Genomic DNA, 20,154 nt, shown 5'->3' with positions numbered 1-20,154 from the left:
TTTACTCTGCTAAAAACTGTAAAATTTCTGGCCATTCAAAGTTTCTATTATAAGTAAGTTCCTTCTGGTTTCTAAATTATAACATAATGGTTCACTAAAACTATTCTTCTCAGCTTTTACGTACATAGCATGACAGTTTTCTGAGGGCTAGGACAATTTTAAAAAAAGTTTTATCTAATATTCTGTGGATATTTAACAAAAATATTAATGATCAACGATACTGAAAGCAGTGCAGAATCCTTTAACTAAAAACACTGTAGAACTATCCTGCTTACAGTTAGTCATTTGTAAAATGAAGACCACTTATTTTCTGGAGGACACTGAATTCTAACTTAAATGAAGGCCAAAATAACATCCAAAAAGTTTGAATCCAGGTTGTTCACTTGAAGTAACAGTCTAAAGATAAAAGGAATGAATTTTGAGCCACTAACTCTCAAAAGACTAGAAAGGACTGACGCAACAGTTTCCAAACATTTGGGTTTTAGGTACCAAGAATTAAAAAAAAAAAAAGAAAGTGCTATAGGGTTACCAAATTATAATTTTCCGTAAGAAATATCATTTACTAACAATCATTTATTTTTTAATTTCATTAAATTTATTGGGGTGACATTGGTTAATAATATACAGGTTTCAAGTGCAGAATCCTATAATTCGTCATCTGTATATTGCATTGTGTGTTCACTAGTATTTTATAACAGAAATGACATTTTAATATGAAAACAAAAAAAATATTGTCAGAAGAAACAAAAACTCCATCACAAAATGGGAAAGTTAGCAACCTTATAACTGACATATCTCTCAGCATGCCCCAACTCATGACTCCCCAAAAGCCTGCACGTACCCAATATCACTTTGTTTTCCTTATTTTGTTTCCTCATTTTGTTGTGGGTGCCTTGTTTGGCACCCACTGCTTTAAGTCTCATCTTGTCCAATCACTCCTTGATGCTTTCATTCTCCCTATGGCATCCCCGCCCCTGATCAAACGATAGAGAATTTACTGCTATATGACACAGAACCTTCTGCGAGCAACGACTACTAAAACCACCCTCCATCCTCTGGCACAGTCTCAAAGTACTACCCTGGGCGCTTTCCTCTGACCATGGTCCAACTATGGATTGGGGAAATAGGATCATGGAATTTTTCCTTTAAAAAAAAAGGAAGTAAGATTAGGATTAAATTTTAGATGCTAAAAAACCCTTTGCAAAGTAGCTTAACTTTTGAGGTCCATTCCCCACAGCCGAGTCCATATCTGTGGACATAAGGCACTGGTGCAGTGGCCAGTTGTAGTAGGTACGAACTGATTTCTCCACTGATTTCAAAGACATGATAAGAGCAGGCTGCAAGGGCCATGTACGCGATCATCCTTTACTAGGGCCACCAGTGAAAACTCCAATATTACTGAGATCTGATGCTAAAAGGCCAAGGAATAAGGAATTTGGGGATTGTGGGGCTATCAAGCCAATAAGGTTTAAGTACCTAAACGCCTTATTGATAATTTACATTTGCCTCGTTCACTTTCTAATCTTGTCCTTTAGAGTTACGGTGTGAGATGTGTTCATTCTTGGCTAATGATCAATATTCCACCCTTCAATGGAAAACATTTCAAAATTTATACCTTCCTAATACAGTTACAAAAAGACACACATTCTGACCTTGAAGGAAAGTTCATCTTCATTCTCCCCATGGAAATCATATAAGGCTTTGGCCTTCCTCCCCTTCAGTGCTAAAGCAGACATACTTTTTGCCTCAGCTGTGGAGATACAAAAATTCAAATACATAGAAAGACATTGGACTAAAGCACAAATCAAACATATTAAGAAACCCCCTTATCATTCCCAGGGCAGAATATTTTCAATTAATTTTGAATTTATTTAATTTATAAAAAGATGAAAGATGTTCTCTTAGCAGGAAAAAAAGATAGAAAATAAATTTAGTGGACAAAATTAGCCATTATCAAGTGAAGGCATTTTTATCTTTTTTCCCCCTTAACTCCAAGAAAGTATATGAATAAGAGAGTTTATAAAACTTTATAAATCAACTCTTTCAAACTTAGGCAAACAATTTAAACTGAGCGTGGCCAGAGGGAAATGAAACACCCTGTTTCCCCGAAAATAAGACCTAGCCGGACCATCAGCTCTAATGCGTCTTTTGGAGCAAAAATTAATATAAGACCTGGTATCATATAATATCATATCATATATCATATCATATCTGGTATTATATTACATTACATTATATAAGACCCGGTCTTATTTTACTATAAGGTCTTATAGTATAGTATATCTATATAGTATATAGTATAGTATAATATAAAAGATATATAGTATATCTTTTACTATATGGTCTTATAGTAAAATAAGACCGGGTCTTATATTAATTTTTGAGCTGATGGTCCGGCTAGGTCTTATTTTCAAGGAAACACAGTATATATCATTTTAAAAGTCTCGGGCTTCCCCTTAGAGAGTAAGAGTCACTTCCTGTCGTTGTCATACCTGGGCAGGGCCGCACAAAGACTGCTGGGAAGATCCCCTCCTTGCCACGCATTCTGCCCTTGTACCAGTCGGAATCCAGACGCTGGAGGATCAGGATCCGGTCCCCCCTCTGGAAGGATAAGTCATCACCTGTCTCTGCCGTAAAACTGTGAAGAGCTTCACACCATTCTCCAGAAAGACTGTTATCCTGCTACAAATCAGAAATTTGATAAGAAATGGGAGATTTTATTTGAAATTGATTTCTACAAAGGTTGAAAAATAGTAGAAAAAAAGCTAAGGTGTCATAAGATTTCAAAGCCTGAAGGTTTCTTTAAATCACCTAATACTTTATGTTGCTATCAAGTTTTAGAAATAAAAACTTCCAATAACTTTTTTTCTCAAAATATAAATCTATATGACACATGTGATAGAATTTGTGGCTCTTCTGCTTTTAAAAGATATATAATATTTAAGCAAAACCTTCTTTCTAATTATGTCTATGACAGTTATATTTAAAAACCTAGGTAAAAACATACAATATTTATGTATAGTATTTATGACACTATGAACAAATTCTAGTAATATAATTTCCAGTGAAGCTCCTCTAAATTATGAAGGATCCAATGGGCATTCTATTAATTCTCAGGTCTTTACCTGATTCAGAGGCTATCAGATTCCATAGTATAGGGCTTCATTAATCCATACTTTTAATTTCATGAGGTAGTTATCGCTAAGGCTGGCAGAATAACTAAATGTGGTGGGCTAGTATGATGAAATGCTCTAACATATCAGAGGAAGGTTCTGCTCTATGAAGAGGTGTTTCTGCCAGGTCAGGATGAGAGCCCTATGTTTAAAAAGCTCAGGTAGGGAAGGAGAGGATAACGCTAAGAGCAAAGGCTTGAGCCAGACAGGCCTGGGTTCCACATCCAGCTCTGCCACTTCTTAGCTGACATGGGACAATATGATTATCTTTTCTGAGCCTCAGCTTCCTCTTAAGGTTGCTGTGAAGATTGTGAGATAATAATGCATGTAGAACACTTAACACAGTGCCCGGCACATCTTAAGTTCTCAACAACTGATGGCTCATAAAACAAAAACAAAAAAACAAGCAAACAAAACCTCCTAACCTTAGCCCTCTTGCTCCTGCACTAGGGTAAGCAACCCTAAAGAATGGTCCTTATCACTCCCAAGAAATAGGGGCAACGACTCATTTCCTTTGGAAATCTGTTACTTTTTTCCCTGTTTGACTTGATCAGTAGGTGGGGATGGAACAATTAAGAGACACACAGCCCAATCAATTTCCTGTTACATTCTGATAATGACTCCATGAGGCTCACTCTTTTAAAACAGCTCACAAAACACAATGGAAGTCACATTCCTGTTCAGTTTAAAAACTTCTCAAGTCATGTTACACATGCAAAAATGTTAATCCAGTTTTTTCTCTTTCCTGTTATAAAAAAATAACTCAAATGTTCCTTAAATATTTGACAAATGTATGAAGAAGTAGGAAAAATACCTACTAATCTATAGTGTTACCACATAGGGGCAACTGAATGTTAATAAATACATTTTCTTCTAGTCTTTTTATGTTATATATTCAATTTCCTTTGAGGCATGTTTTCCGCTCATGACATTTATTTTCTAAATCTAGTTTTCCCTGGCCTCAGAACATTCTACCAATAATGGTGACATTTAGGTTGTCTTCAATTTTTCCTATTATAATAACACCACTACGACTATCTTTGTGACTAAAACTTTATCTCATTTTATCCTTTCATAGGGTCAGAAAAAATAATAATTATTTGTAATCTCTTTTTTAACACTCACATAATTACTTTAGTGTTGAATTGTAGTCAATCTTTGTTAACTGGATAAATGGTATTGTATTGCTGCTTTACGAGGCATTTTCTTGATTACTAGTAAGGTTAAACATCTTAATATCTGCCACTTAATACTATCTCTTTTATTCTCCAATCATGTCTCTTTCCTTATTTTCTATCAGGGTTTGCATGTCTTTCTAATCCATTTGTATGAGTTCTATATGCAGAATAGATATTAACCACCTCTTTATTTCAAACATTTACTACACGAATTGAAAAGTGATTTTATAACATTTTCTTTGGAAAATTATGATTTTAATATTCCTCCCAGAGTTAAAAATGTGGCTTTCACTACAGTTATCTATTCAAGGAGCTTACCTGAGAATTTGCTCCACAATCTTCCTTTTTGGTCTTCGATGGTACATTTGTGCCTATGTTAAAAAAAAAAAAAGGTCAAAACTTCAGATGTAAAGACCATACAGTATTGGAGAAAAGCTATAGGAGAGAATGAAAAGTCTGGGATTCCAGACCAGTCTCTTCATATTTTGAAGAGACCAGACGCTACCCTCTCTGGGTTTATCTCCTTTTACTGTAAAGTGAAGGAGGATATCCATTGATTATATACTCTACAGTCCATTTCTGTTTAAAAGTCTATGATTCTTCCCCTGCCATTTCAGATATGAAGCTACTACTAATTACCTAAAACACCAAAAACAGCTCTTTGAGAGATTACCACAATAATGTCTATCCCACACAAATGACCATTTTAAAATCATTTCTTTTTCCCTTAAAAAATATGACAATTGGATTATTATGTAGCGTAAGTATTATCCTATTATTTGGTTTACTTGAATTAATAGAAAACAATATTCTCTATACTCACTTAAAACATTTGTACCAGAGGCGGGATGTTCCTCAATGAGCTCCACAAAGTTAAGGGGGAAAATCCCAGTTCTGTCTTGAAGTTCTCCTCTGGCCCATTCTTCATTCACATATTCTTTAAGAATAATAATTTCTCCCTCCGAGAAACTTAACTCATCCTTCTGGTCTCCAATATATTCAAACCGAGCAATACATCTCGGACCTCTGAACAAAGATCACATTTGTGCGTTACACTAGAGATTACGAACTTTCAGAATGTGTTAAAACCTTCATTCATTTTTTCAATAAATATTTACTCTGTTTACTATGGAACAAGTTATACTGGGCATAATTTAAACTTCTCCATGAAAAAGAATAAGCTACATTTCTAAATGATAGTCGTTACTTTTTAGATCTGAACCTAGTTACTCTGAAAGGCAAAAGTCAATATCACAGAGACATGCAGAATTCCATAAGCTGGTGGTCAGTTTACACTGTCATGTCTTCTGATTACCTTTACTTCATTACAGAATCTCCCCAGTCTCTATGTCCTTGCATTCCTGGGCCAGTCTGAACTCTCTCAATTACAGATGCACTGAGTTGAGGAGTGCTAAGCCTAGGGATCTCGGGGCAAGCCAGCAAACCCACGGGAGAATGTAAGGGCATCAGCTGGCAGTGGTGATGCTCAGCATATGTTGAATCAGTCAGCGAGTTGTATATAGGGATGAATGGTCTTCAAAACTAGAAGGTTCAAAGGAAACAAACTCGGCATATTATCTTACAATGCTTAGTCTTAGACCCAACCCTGTTGTTTTAAAAATGATTTTTGTATCTTCTTTAAAAAAGCTCATTTCTGAGAAGTAGAACAATCCTTAAATTATCTGCAATTTTGACTAAAATGAACATAAACGCAGAGATAAAACTGTGTCTAGAAGGCATGATTTAATACCAAATTTTCAACTTGAGGCTTTAGAAAGGAAGTTTCAGTAGCAATGGGCTAAGGAGATGGAATTGTCTGAAGAGAAAAGGTTGGTACTGACTCTAATCAAATTCTGATTTAAGTCAGGTCAATGGGTCAATGGCTGTGAAAGTCCACTTTAAATTCAACCTGCTGAAACATTAAATGCTGCTTAAAAACAGGAGAAAAACTGAAACAGTTGAAATAGAATTCAACTAATGCGGCATCAGAAGTTTTCTTATTTGTGGTAACCTTTGCATTTATTTTCTAACGTCCTCAGGGAGCATCTCCTTATGTCTGACCTATTCAAAGACAGGTTTACAGTCTTCAGCAGGTAGTGAATTCTATTAATTTGCTCATTTAACTGGAATATAAAGTTGCACTGAGGCAGCATTTTAAATCAAAGAGTTACAACGATGCATAAAAAGGTGTTCAGACATGAAGGCAGACTCCTCCCCCTTAACTCTTCCTTTACTGTCTTCTAGTTCCTCTTAAAAACAAAATAGTACAGAATATCTAGCAGTTTTTGTAGGGTTCTTATTTCTACAAGGTTGAAATATTTTCTGTGACAAAAATATCTGCACCTCCTAAAAATGTGTTGGTAGATAAACACCAGTGGGCCAAAATAAAATACAACGAAGGACAAAACCATCTGTGCTCAAGCTCAGACCAGGCTGTGGGAAGCGTCTGTTTGTCGCTGTCTTTATGTCCTGAATTGATATGGAGAATTGCCTACATCAGCGTCCATCAGCATGTTGCATTTTCATCAGAATTTCAATCCACTATGGCTTTTAACAAATAAAGGTTTCCTTGTAATTAAAAAAAGACACACTGAGAATCAATGACCACACATCTAAAGTGTTTAAACGTGGTAATTCTTTAAGATATAAATGCTTGCCTTTTTTGTATTTTGTGCAAAAGACCACAAATAAAACTTACTTAATACAATGAGATGAAACCGATTCTGTTTTCCCATTTCCTCCTTCTGGAACATCAATCTAGTAAAGACAATTGTATATTTTCAGATTTTAGTAAGATACATTTAAGGGTAGGTAATTAGGCAATGCATGATTAAAATTAACCAGTTTAGCTAGGTGGGAAACTGAGGAAGTGGTACCCTAGGGGCTAAAAGGTTAGAAATCCAGAACTTGGATTTTGGGGAAAAAAGTGTGTAACTTGTGATTCAGTCTTCCTTCAATAGCCAATCAATCCTTCTCTTATTTGCTGGAATAAGCACATTAATATCATCCTACCCCTGACTGAGTTTTCTCTATCCCATACCCTCTAAGATGGAAACTTCACATGAGGAGGACTTAGGATAAAAACTAGGCATCAGGCATTTGGGCATTATCGTTACTCAAAGTGCTGGAAGACTTCTGCAATACTATCCTGACCCCCAACTAAAACATTTTAATCACACTAGTGGGCTCTCTCCATTTTCATAACCCTGGAACTTTTTTTTCTCTTCAATGTGAATAGGGAAGAAAGGAATTAGTACTCGGTGAGTATCTACTAAGTGGCAAGCACTTTATATAATACCTCATTTACAAGGCTCAGTGGAGCTGGATTGTAATAAAATATTTGACCATAATGCATTCAGTCTGAAAACTACTGAAGGCATTGAGGTTTATATTAAATAAATCACTGCCCTTCTTGATGAATTCTAAAAGCTCCAAGTTTTAAAACAAGTTTTTTAAACTTGTAGGCTTAGAAATAATACTTATACCATAAGGTGGCAGATTCAGTGTAATTGATTTCAGTATGGTAATTGTGCTTTTAAAGTACTACTACCTTGGGCAGAAAAAAATCAGGAAGAGTGCTAAAATTAGCCTTATTAATATTAATTTAGAGAATGTGGTTGGATTGCTCCAAAGAATCAGGGTATATAAATACTGAACAATTGTTAAGGCCCACGTTTTATAATTCAAGAGAATCAAACTCATTTATACTTGAAAAATACAGGTTATATTTGTTTTCTAAGTTTCTGATATAATAGAAAATCATTTACTTCCCTGTGTCCCCAAATGGCTGTTAATGCTCAACTATTTAAGCTAGCTTTATTGATGTTTTGCAGTATCAGTAAGTTATACCAGAGACAGAGTCATCCTCTTCCTAATGATATGAAGTAGCAGTCTGATTTTATCCCCAGGTTTCATAGCCACCTGGGCTTAGCACTTAGGGCTGGACCATACAAGTCTGCTTTTACAAGGTAGGCTGTGAGGGTATATAAAATTCTGACAATTTAATATAATTTTTCCCCAATCAGATTTGAAATTATCATGTGAAAAACCATTAAGGGACCACTACCTCCAATAAAAGTACTTTAGTATTCCTACATCTATTTTTTAATTAAAGATGGAAATAATTGGGAATGGAAAGAATAAAAGAAACCAAAAATAAAATGTACTTCAAAGAAAAGGAGAACTGGTACCTTAGAAAACATTCCTTCAGGACAATCTAGTACCATTTCAGTCTTGTTTACTAAATGTTTCAAGGAATTAACATATATCCTTATGTGCTTACCAATCCTCTAAGAATGCTGATTCACCAGTTGACCTATAGTGTTTTCTCACTTTAGGATTTCAGATAGCATTTAGGAATTATGTTCTAATAGTTCATAATATAAGTAATCATTATTTAATTGAACAAACCTTTATTTTTTGAACTTTCCAAATACCAAATGAGTCAGTGGAAGACAGATAACTAGAATCCAAGAATCTAGGCTTCCGGTTACTTTTTCCCAACTGCCAGTTATGTGGAACTGATTGAATACATGACAAATTTAAACAAGCATGACCCACTTACAATTACTTTGACATAGTTGGCAGGAAACATGCCAGTCTGGTTTCTGCATTTCCCTCTGTACCAATCTGTACCTATTTTTTCCAGAAGATAAACAATTTCTCCAGAAGTGAGGTTCAAATCATCAACTTGTTCTGTAACATAAAATTATAATGATGTGTGATAAATTATCCTGGTTGCAGATTTGATTAAAGCAGAGCACAAAGTAGCATTTAGTTCTGTCCACTGAGGCAGAATGTTCTATAGATTCTGAAAAACAGATTTTCCTAATCAAATTGCCTTAAAAATATATCTTTTTTTAGATATTGCTGTTATGAGCTTCCTCTTTTAAGATCAAATTATATACATTTACCATGCATTGATTGATGGAAAACAGTTAAAAAAAAAACAAAAAACATTGTGTTGGACCATGATTCCTACTATGCCAATATAAACCTTACGCTGAGTATATATTTAACAATGAAAGGGTTTTATAGATATGGTATATTTTTATTATTCTCAATCATGCTTAAAAATCATTTCAATTTCAAAATATTAACTAAGACAATGCTACAGCTCTTTAGTAAGTAAATGTACTCACCCTAAAATAAAAATCAGTCTACCAAGTGGATAAAATGAGATTATTTTATAAATGAATCAGGAGTTTATTTGTAGCCTTGGATATAAAAGGTATTTAAAAATTGATTGAAAAAATTTATCTTTTCATCTCATAAGTAATAGCTGAGCAATGTGTGTAGGTTTTACAATTGTTAGGAGAAAAGAACTTCACTTATGTCAACTGTTTTGAAAGAGTTAAAAAGTTTGCAGCTGGTAGATAATTTGCTATTTGTTCATCTGTAAGGGAAACATGCCCCCTCTTCCCAATGAGTTTGAAAGGCAAGGCTATGCAGCTCAGCTTTCTGGGATGGTTGGGTACAATCGACCATTCCTAAAGGCAGGATGATTGATAAGACGACCTCTCCAGTCCAGGACTCTGCTGCACAGAGAATGAAGAAGGATGTCCTTGAGAGATGAAGCCAAGGAGGAGGCCTGCTCCTGGATCCCTTTACTATTTACGTCCTTACCTGCTGGAAAATCATGAAGAACGACAGCATGAGGAATGCTACAGTCAACAGGCTCCAGAGCTTGGCTTGGATCCTGAGGGGGGAAAACATGGCTGTAAATGAAGTGCGCAGGATAGTGCGAGATTTATAGCCACTCGGAGACCAATTTTTTTCTCTCATTAGAGTCCTCTTGACATTATGAGTACAAGATGCAAACTTGAGCCAAATAAGAGAATCATTATCAAGTTGAAAAGGCATGTGTCCTTGCCAAGTGAGGACAGAAATAACTCTCAATTATAATATCCTCTAGCATTTTTTTTAACCAAAGGAGTAAAACAAAAGAGAATTACTTAACTTTTTTTTTCTTTTTCCACCTATTATACCCTGAAGTAGTGGTTTTTGACCTCTTTGTCTTTCAAGGGTAGCTTTTTCCTAAAACAGTGGTCAGGATTAATTCTTAAGAACAGAAATTTTAAAGTTGTGTCTTCATTAAGATGAGCAAAGAAGAAAAGTACTGCAATTTATGCTCTTGCCTTTCATAATGAAAAGAGCCAGTGACTTCCACAAAAGCATAATTCACAAAAAGTAAAACCCATTTCATTTATTACCACTTAACTGAATGTTTTCTCGAATTTAAAAGCCAACATTACTTCCTCCTATGCATGGACTGGATTTCCTATTTAAACTCAATGGTTTATTCAACAGCAATTCTAAGTAAATTAGCAAAGAGAATTCAATATTCTCTCCCCAACTAGCCAACTGCCACAGATTGGCAAGAGAGGAGGGGAAAGTTGAAGAGTGACCTTTTCTTATTAACAAGCAGTTGTTATTCTTAGTTTCTTTATATCAACAGACAGGCTAATCCACATCATCTTCATCATCAAATCTGACTGAAGGATAATATTTGAGTTACAATTTAAAACTCTTCAACACGCGCAAATCTGCGAAATAAATGAAGGCAGATTTTTGTGCCTCTTTTTACCTCTTCACATCCTTTAGTGACTCTTGCCCCTGAATGGCTATTCCCACACTTCTATTCCTCTGCCCCTCCTCTAGCCATGATGCAGCCAGATGATCAGACTGCAGTGTGGATACCGGTACACGCTTCTCCATTTCCATCCTGCAGCACCTCTGCTCAGATCTACTCTGACTTCACCTGCTCTTTCAACCAAAATGCACCTGCGGAGGCACACTGCATTCTCTCAAGTTAGGCAAACGGAAATACCAATTTAGGTCAAGACAGTAATGGCGAATGGCAGTTCACCAAAGTAACACTGGCATTTTCTTAGGGGCTGTTGATTGCTTTTCCTTAAATAAATGAGCATCATGAGAATTTCAGGGACTGTGGAAAGGAATTGTGAAATATTTCAAGTCTGGAGGGACTTTTAAAAATGATAATTTACATAATTTAATATATGTGTGGTTTTCATCTTTTTTTCTTATTTACATCTGTGGAAAAAGGAATGACTATTCAATCCATGGTGTTAGGGTAGATGGTTATCCATTTGTTAGAGGCCTACCCCACAGCAAACACAAACATGAATCTCCAAATGGACCAACAATCTACACATAACCAGGCCTGAGAAGGCAGGAGAGGTGGGGTGATCGCTTGTGCCTCCCAGTTAGCTTCCCTTCTCTGCCCTCAGTGATGCACAACCGTGCCAATGATGCTCATCAACCTGGCCTGGCAAGTGTGAAGGGCAAGAAGAAAAGGCTCAACAGGGCTGGCCACAAGGGGTCAGTACAACTCAGACCACACCATTAGGCTGGGGATCTGGTAGGTAAATCTTACTTCAAAGCTCTTCCTAATATGACTCTAGTTGCTAATACAAATGAGTAATAGTGATAGCTAATAGTCATTGTTCACTCACTATATGCTACTGTGTTAAACACCTTATATGCATTAACTAGCTCATTTAATTTTTAAACATCTTTGAGATGTAATTTACGTATCATAAAGTCCACCCATTTAAAGAGCAGTTTTACTATACTCACAGACTTGTGCAACCATCACCACCATCTGAGTTTAGAAGTTTTCTTTTTATCACCCCGCCACCCCAAGAAAACCCCTACCCATTACAGTACTTCTCCATTTAACACCCCCTCCCTCACCCCCCAAGCCCAAGGCAACCATTTTCTACTTTCTGAATTTGCCTATTCTGACTTTTACATAAATGGAATCATACAATATATCAATTCTGAAAACAATTCTGTGAGGACATATTATACCTATTTCATTCACTTAAAACATGAAGTTTAGAGAGGTTAAGTAACAGCCTAAGGTGTGGAAGGGAAACTGAGACCCAGTTCCCTGAAGCCCAAACCTGTGCCCGCAACTGGCTACCAATTTTCCACTTTTCCCCCGATCTGCAGATTCAGCCTCAACTGATAATGTACAATATTTTCTGTTTACTCAGATAGCAAAAAGTATAACAAAGTTTTAGATATCTTTACCTTAAAAGTAGGCTTTCAAATAAGGTAAGTTTTATTTTTCTAAAAAATGTAATGCTAGCCTAAAATAGGCTTCATTTTAGTATTACCAGTAGTCGGCCAGCAGAGGCTAACTCTGCAAGTCTATGGTACAAGATGAGCGAGGTCATGCTTAACATGGAAAAAACTTTCGACTGTTGAAAAAGAACAACTTCTTTAAAAAAAAATAGCTTCTAATTTTTGTGGCTTCTAAAAGCTTTTTCCTAAAGAAAAGCTTTAGGCAGTTCAACTCTCATGGTCACCCATCAGTGGGTTCTGAGAGGCAGGAGAGCAGTGACAGATGGAGAATGCTGTGTCAAAACAAAGAGACAATGAAGACAGAAGAACTTGCCCCGTGAGAACTAAATTTAGAATTTTTAGTATCCTAGCTGCAACTAGCTTAACACACATCTTCTCTGCTCTCCCAATATACAAATTTTCGGTTTCTCAGTAACTTCAAAACATAAGGTACCTTATAAGGAGAAAGAATTGGACTAGATTATGAAAACAAGGATGAATGGTAAACCAAATACTTCATTTGGGTTAAATGATTGGTGGGTGTAATTTTCCAGGTTTGCTACATTAACTGATAGTGAAAATTTAACTGGATAACTTAAGCAGATCTTTTAAAAATATACCTGTATACATTTCGTTCAATGGCATTTTTCTTGCTCAACAAATGGCCTTCAATGATCACTGTATTCTCCCAGGCTCCACAAATTGCTTAGGCCTAAATTGTGACTCCAGGTTGTTGGATTACATTTCATTTCATTATTTTATGAGCTATAATCAGAGAATGAGGTTTACACGAAGCCTAAATCTTAAAGGGAAGTGCTTTTTTATGTCAGACTCAGCATTTATAGGGTCCCTTCTAAAATAATTATCCATTCTGCTAGGAAACTAATCTCTGGCACTTTACTAAACATCTTTACATTATTTGAAAAATAAATGGCCATCACAGTTGTAAATTAATGACTGAGCACTCTGGTTGCTGTAAGTCAGCATGATATGAAGAAAGCAAAACATGTGGTAGTCACTGTATATCAAGGTGATTAGTAGGGCAGTGGCAAGTCTCTTAGAGGTAATTTATTCTTAAAATGGAATAAAAATGCTACTGTAATTTTTACTCTGGTTAAAATAAACATGCTAATAAAAACCTGAGGATGAGGTACAATGAATAGCTCTACGAAACGTGCTGCCATGGCTGATATGAGGGCTGTACAATATTAATTTCTTACGTTTGCTCTGCTTCTAAGATGTTCATCAAGTGGGGTGATAATCTTCATCTGAGACAGGTGAACTCTGCCAGTGTCTTCTCCCTTTTGGCATTCCAAGTAATTGTTTCCCGCCGGCTTCAGCATCACAAGTACGTCCCCACGCTGTAAGGTACAATACCACTCTCTGAAGCAATTATTATTTAATAAAACATTATTACTTTTTCCACATTTTAATCTTTGGAGCCTAAAGCATTTAATAATGTGTAAAGCAGTAACAGAGGCCAGTTTTTTTTTTTTTTTTTTTATGTTCCTCAGTAAAGAAAGAGCTCTACTTTACCTTACAAGAGAGTTCTCCGGGGTTTTGCGAGACAATGTCTTCATTGGCAATTCCATGAGGCACAGACAGCTTAAACATAACCAATGAAAGGATTATTCACAATCAAATAACCTCCTCACAAATTGCTGGTCACTTGGGGATTTGGCACGAGAGCCAGCCCAAAGTGCAACCTCTCCAGCAAACACTTTAACTGGCTTCCTCATGCTCTAGATCCAGTGGGGCCTGCCATATCTCATAGATACTAAGAGTCACTGGGGGTGTGGAGTCTCTTTGACAACCAGAACCAGGAAGTTCTATTCTATAGGACAAGGTCCACCAAGCCCCTGGGTGTCTGAAGGATGAATACTCAGCACCTGACCTCACAGCTGTCAAGGCCCACCTTTAATTCAGGCTTCTCAATGGCTGTCTTCTGAAGGCTGACCAGGGAATCACGCCTCCTTCACAGTGCTCGATGGACTGCTTCCATTTGCCTTGAATCTCATCTTCTAGAATCTCTGATACCAAGCATCTACTTAAACCCACTTCATTGCCCAACCCCAGTCACTTACTGGCCCACTCAGCTCTGTCTGATCTTAGAATGGTTTTTACATCTGTACCCCACCCTGGCCAGGGACTCTGTTCCTTACTGTGGTAAATTTTGGATAATGAGTACAGGTCCGAGAGACTTTACAATACAAAAGACATACTGAGGAAATGTGATTACACAAGCTCACTTCCAACAAGGAAAGAGGGGCTGCTTGGGCCCTTCCATCACTCAGGAACAAAGATGGAGAGAGCAAGGGTATGACCCTATAAGGCTGGGTTGGGTGGTACTACTTCCCAGCATCTCTGTCGGAGTCCCAGGTCTTGCAAAGTACCAGATCCCTGGTGAGCATTTAATGGTAGGGTAGCCATGGAAAAAAGGAGGGATTTAAGGAATTATTTCATAACGAGACACACTACGCTAATACACCATTATGTTGAATTTATTAATTTGAGTTTTTCAAATGCTCTGTTGATACCACACAGCTATGCTAAGAACCATAGGCAAAATTTGGTTTCTCCTGAATGTGGCTCTTAACATGGAACGGCCAAAACAAGTATAGACTTTACAACTAGCAACACTATTTTCATAGTACGGCTTCATGGTTAAGAGCATAGGGCTCAGAGCCAGTTGATCTGTGTTCAAATCTTGGCTCCACCGTTCACTGGTTTGAACCCTGGACAAGGGGTATTTTCCTCATCTGTATACTACATGTAATAATAGCACCTACCTGACAGGGTTGGTGTGAGGAATAAATGAGTTACTTTAACATATATAAATTGCTTTGAACAACGCCTGTCCCATAATAAGTACTCAATACATCAGCTACTATTTTCATTTATTATTTTTAAGTAACCTATCCCAAAGAATACTCCTAGGTTTTAGCAATTAAGATTTTTATTAGGATAAACGAACATGAATATATACGAATATACTACCTCTTTCTTATTCTTCTATACCCTTCTCTTAGGAGGATTTTGAAAAATCCAAATGGCTTAAAGTGAAAACAATTTCTGGCTCAGTGATGGAAATGTAGCACAATGTAAAATTATTAATGCTGTTCTTGTTAAGAGCTACTATCATACAATTGTTTAAAAAATACAAAAGTCCTGCTCTCCTTATTTTTATTTGTTCTAAATTTTGTCAGGTTAACCTGACCAAAGTAGAGAGTGCACATTAACTCTGTTTATTTTTTTATTCTTTTTTTTAAAGGAGGGCGCGGCTCACAGTGGCCCATGCGGGGATTGAACCAGCAACCTTGGTGTTATTAGCACCACGCTCTAACCCACTGAGCTAACCGGCCACCCCCAATCTCAACTCTGTTTTTAAGCAAGGGAAATGGAGACAAAGGTTTAAGATCATATGATAAGAAAAGTATTCAAAGAGAACAAAATTATTATCTCAACTATCTCAATTATTGATGAAAACTTCTAACTGGTAGCTATTAAATGGACAGTGATAATTAGGTTTACAAAAGGGGAAAATGAAGGGAAAACCATTCATCTATTATTAATAAGACCTTTCTTTCTACTTCATTTAAAATTTTACTCTGTGGGCAAGGGATATAAACTATAAAATCTGCCAGTTACTCCCAGCAGTCTAATCTACTGGGTCAGGTGTTTCAGAGTTTGTTTGGTTAATCCCTATCTGCATTGCTTCCTTTCCTACATTTCTAATAAAGAAACCCTGATTTAAAGACCTAGGTTTTATTGTGGCCTCCTTATCTAAAGCACTCTTAGGGTCAAGGGTCAAGCCCACATTTGTCTCCTCATCTTTTTCTATGGAATAACGAATGGATCTTATATATACTTTAGGACAGACCTTTTGACCATGAACATTTTTAAAAAGCTAAATTTACCATGTATTTCTTGTAGAGACAGTGTCCTGGTTTAGGGCGAGGGGGTAGCACCGGATTTTGACTTTTAAAAACTTGACTCTTGGCTTTTGTGAGTCCGGATGCCAAGTTACTTTGTTTTTTCTGAAGATCCATGTCAGAAGAAGACCGATTAAAAGGCAGTTTTTTATTTGATGATGCGGTTGTAAAAATTCTGGGGGGAGGTGGTCTCTCAGGGGCCCCCTTGGGAGGAGGCTGTCGAGCTGGTGTGACTTTTCCATTTATAGGTCTGAAAGTCAATATAGAAGCTGTGAGTCAGTGTTTGAGTAATATCAGGTTTTGTTATGTCCGTACACACATGCACACGTGAGTGCACGCGCGTGCGCGCGCGCATACACACACACACACACACACACACACACACAGCTTTCTGCTAGTGTACTACAATATACACTGAAACATGCAGGGTATGCTATTTTTGAGCAAATGCCTGCTGCAATAAACATTATATTATTAGAGGAAAGGCCACGGTGTTTCTGCTTCCTCTTATCTTGCACTAGAGATTCATTAGTTCAATACAAACAAGCATTTACTCTCATGAGCTCTCTAAGGCCCCATTTACTCTTAAACACACCATGACTATTTCAGGAAACTAAGCACTTTCTACCAAAGTCTGAGATGAAAATCTTATAATAGAATATCAGATATATGTGACGTAGTCTAGTACATGATTATAGAAAAAAATGAAACTCCCCTAATAGTCATGTTATGGGAATTATTATTCCAGTTCTAACTTAGATTAATAAAGTTGTTTTGAAAATAGGATAGGACAACCATTACTGTGAAAGCCTTTCCTTAATCCTTATGATAAAAATAGTTTCTAATGTAGTAACATCTTCTGATGGCTTCGCAGATTTTGCTCATGTAGTCCTGGAATTCAGAAGGGCAAGTCACCTCTGAGCTAAAAAAGCCTATCTCCCAAAATGGGGGATGGGGGCAGAGGGAGGAAAGAAGGGAGAGATTCAGAGTTCATTCCAGAAGTAGAGTTGTTTCAGGTTCAGAAAGGAATCTGTTCACTTGAGGAAAAGTATCAGAGATCCACGCTCATGCTCTGCGAGTTTCTGGATTGTGCTAAAAGAAAGAAGGAGCAGAGATTTCTGCAACCTGCTGTCAAGAAGCAGACTGTAGGCTAGTGGTCTGGGTGAACTTGTGAGTTTATTGTACCTCTAAAAGAAGATTGAAGGACAACAACACTCAGTTTTGATGACAGAAAAGAGAGCCCAATCACTGAGTCATTACTTGTTCTCTAACTTACACTTTTGTAAAGTTTTCCCACACTTACCTTGGTGGCAGCCTTGGCGGTCCTCGCACAGGACCTCCTGTTTGACCAACATGGTCGGATTCCTGCAAGTGTCAGAGAATGGGTTTTAGTTAAGGTTAATCAGAAACAAGAGCTTGTCAAGAGGAATTTTGGACAGCTTTTTGGCTGGATCTACAAGTGGAAATGCAGCTGAGTTAGAGAAAGGAAAACAAGTTAGAAAGTTAGACAGTTTTTAGTCTTACTCATTATTCATTCGTTCCTACCTAAATTGTTCATGTCCCAATAACAAAGGAAGACAGAGGAGACTGGGCGTGGGCGGGCGTGTCTGCTATTGCGAACCATGGCCCAACCAACCGTCCTGCATGGTGATACATTCAGCAGATTCATGAGATATTAAGGATGATATCTAGATCATAATACTGGTTACACAGTAGCAATTTAAGCGGGCACTGTAGGGAATTAAAACATATATATAAGGCCTTTATTTATCCCATAATGACACATAAGATATGCACTGCTTCTAAGTTTAAACAGATAAAAAGTGATTAGTTTGTTTTGCTTAGAATAGGCAGATCTCTCATCACTGGATGATTTGTACATTGTGTGTTCAATGTACATTTGTACACTGAACTAGAATATGGTGGGAACATAAAAGCCTAAGGGATGGCCTGAAAGGAAGGTGTGTGAGGAGGAAGAGAAAAGGCCCAAGAAAGCAGAGAGCTTGTACCACTATAGCAAAGGGGCTGGATGTGCTAAGAAGAGTTTTGTAGGAAAGAGTATAGGGGGTAACGTGAAAAATAAAAGCTAGGTAGAGTCAGAATGTTTTAGCTTAATAGTAGATGAGAGAAATTGGATGTTTGGAGATCAATATGAAGATTTCTCTAGGGCAAGGGATTCAAACTGTGCTATTTAAATTGCTTTTCTGAACATGTTATAGGCCAAAGATTGGGAAATGAGTATAACGCATGGAAAATATTTTCAGATCGTCTGTTGAATAAAAAGTTAAAGGATTTCAAAGCCAAACCTGATTTTGTAGGAAAAAGTTCTCACTAAATTTTTAAAATTCTCATTGAGTCTCTCTCTCTCTCTCTCTCTCTCTCTCTCTCTCTCTCTCTCTGCATATCTTCTACTTTCTAAGCCTCGACCCTGACATCCACAAAACAATATTTCTCTAACACCCCATAAGGGGGGGAAAATGTCAGTCTTTTAAAATTACACTGCCTTTTTTTTGTGCAAAGGAGGTCTAACTATAGCTTGGGGATTTCTGTGGGTTAATTCAGACTGTTTTCTTCCTTCTCATCTCATAAATGAGTTAAAATTCACTTCCGTGGTTTTTAATTCAACCTGAATATTTGTAACGTTTCCTTAAATATCAAATGATTAATTGCCAATAACTGTGACTGTTGAAATATGTTTCAATGTTTTAAAATCCCATTTTTAAAAACAAATTAAGCTTGCCCTTAAAACTTGGTTGCACTAATGAGTTCAGTTAATGTAGTGAGGCGAGTCACCAGCTCATAAACCCTGCAATATTCCAGACTATAATCCATGCCTTGTAAATACGCTACTGCCTGTATTTCCCTCTGACAAATACTGCTATGATACTTGAAAAATTGATTTACTTCTTTGGCCACTTTTAAAATTAAAACAAACAGGAAAACACTCTAGCAGATAGGCAGAAACTTTTTGCTTTTCTCAAAATTATAGTTGTTAGATACCTTAATAATTAGGAGCAAATTTTTAAAAAGACAGATGTATAAATTTGACATGGAAAGTTACAGATGATGTACTGCAATAAATACATGCCATAGAATCCTAATTCTGCACCAAATACTAGCTGTAGTGTTCTCTGGGTGGTGCTATTTTATAACAATCAAATATTTTTTTCTCAATTTTCTACAATGAGCACATTCTAAATGGGGGGAAAAAAAGAAAAAGGCAGCATATGCAAATCCCCCATGAATGTGAGGCTCCTTTTGGAAGGCCCCCCTGTATCAGACACCCTTCAAATCCTGAGGATAGGGGACTGGGTCCTGCAGAAGCCATTGTCTTAGTACGTGCTCAAATGCAGGTTTACGCACAGGTTGGGCCAACTATCTTTGGAAGATTATTGATAAAGGATTTCTTCCTCTTCAATATTCCACATATAGCTGGGGCCTCTTTGCATCTGCTTTGTGTAGTTTTTATTTTTTATTTTTATTTCTCTAGCTCTGACATCCCTGAACTTTGGCTTTTGCTTTGTCTGGATAGGAATTTTAGTTCCTGGAAAAGTTGGTTTTTCTACTGTACTGTCCCTGTAGATGCCATCTTTTTGTTCATTTGTACTGGAATGGTTTCTTACATTCTAATTTCAAAATTAATTCCCCGTTTTTTGCTATATTTTCAAAAGATAGACATCTCTTTCAAGACCATGCTCTTGTCTGTTGGAATTACTGAGCAGCCTTTGCAGATGTTTCTTCTCTCCTTTCTCCAGGAACCGGTACCAAATCTATGTCCTG

The 20,154-nt window shown here is 36.9% G+C and overlaps 1 protein-coding gene across 7 annotated transcripts in view; it reads right to left on the bottom strand.

Moving 5' to 3' along the window:
- Window positions 1-20,154, bottom strand: part of SH3D19 (SH3 domain containing 19) — a 141,910-nt gene that overhangs the window by 5,360 nt on the left and 116,396 nt on the right. For 4 of the 7 annotated variants that reach the window (XM_074338447.2, XM_019722822.3, XM_019722844.3 and 1 more), the window contains 11 exons: window positions 17,678-17,739; window positions 16,360-16,624; window positions 13,979-14,047; window positions 13,663-13,803; window positions 9,977-10,049; window positions 8,916-9,046; window positions 7,050-7,108; window positions 5,175-5,377; window positions 4,670-4,722; window positions 2,493-2,682; window positions 1,653-1,750 (listed from right to left, as the gene is read on the bottom strand). In XM_074338447.2, the coding sequence (XP_074194548.2) occupies window positions 1,653-1,750; window positions 2,493-2,682; window positions 4,670-4,722; window positions 5,175-5,377; window positions 7,050-7,108; window positions 8,916-9,046; window positions 9,977-10,049; window positions 13,663-13,803; window positions 13,979-14,047; window positions 16,360-16,624; window positions 17,678-17,739 (1,344 nt within the window). The remainder of the gene's footprint in view (window positions 1-1,652; window positions 1,751-2,492; window positions 2,683-4,669; window positions 4,723-5,174; window positions 5,378-7,049; window positions 7,109-8,915; window positions 9,047-9,976; window positions 10,050-13,662; window positions 13,804-13,978; window positions 14,048-16,359; window positions 16,625-17,677; window positions 17,740-20,154) is intronic. The other 3 variants (XM_019722829.3, XM_088792576.1, XM_088792577.1) reach the window with 1 other exon arrangement.

This window comes from Rhinolophus sinicus, chromosome 15, assembly GCF_057876585.1.
Source record: "Rhinolophus sinicus isolate RSI-liver-muscle chromosome 15, RSI-T2T, whole genome shotgun sequence".
Lineage (NCBI taxonomy): Eukaryota > Metazoa > Chordata > Mammalia > Chiroptera > Rhinolophidae > Rhinolophus > Rhinolophus sinicus.
This window is presented reverse-complemented; position numbering and strand designations above follow the sequence as displayed.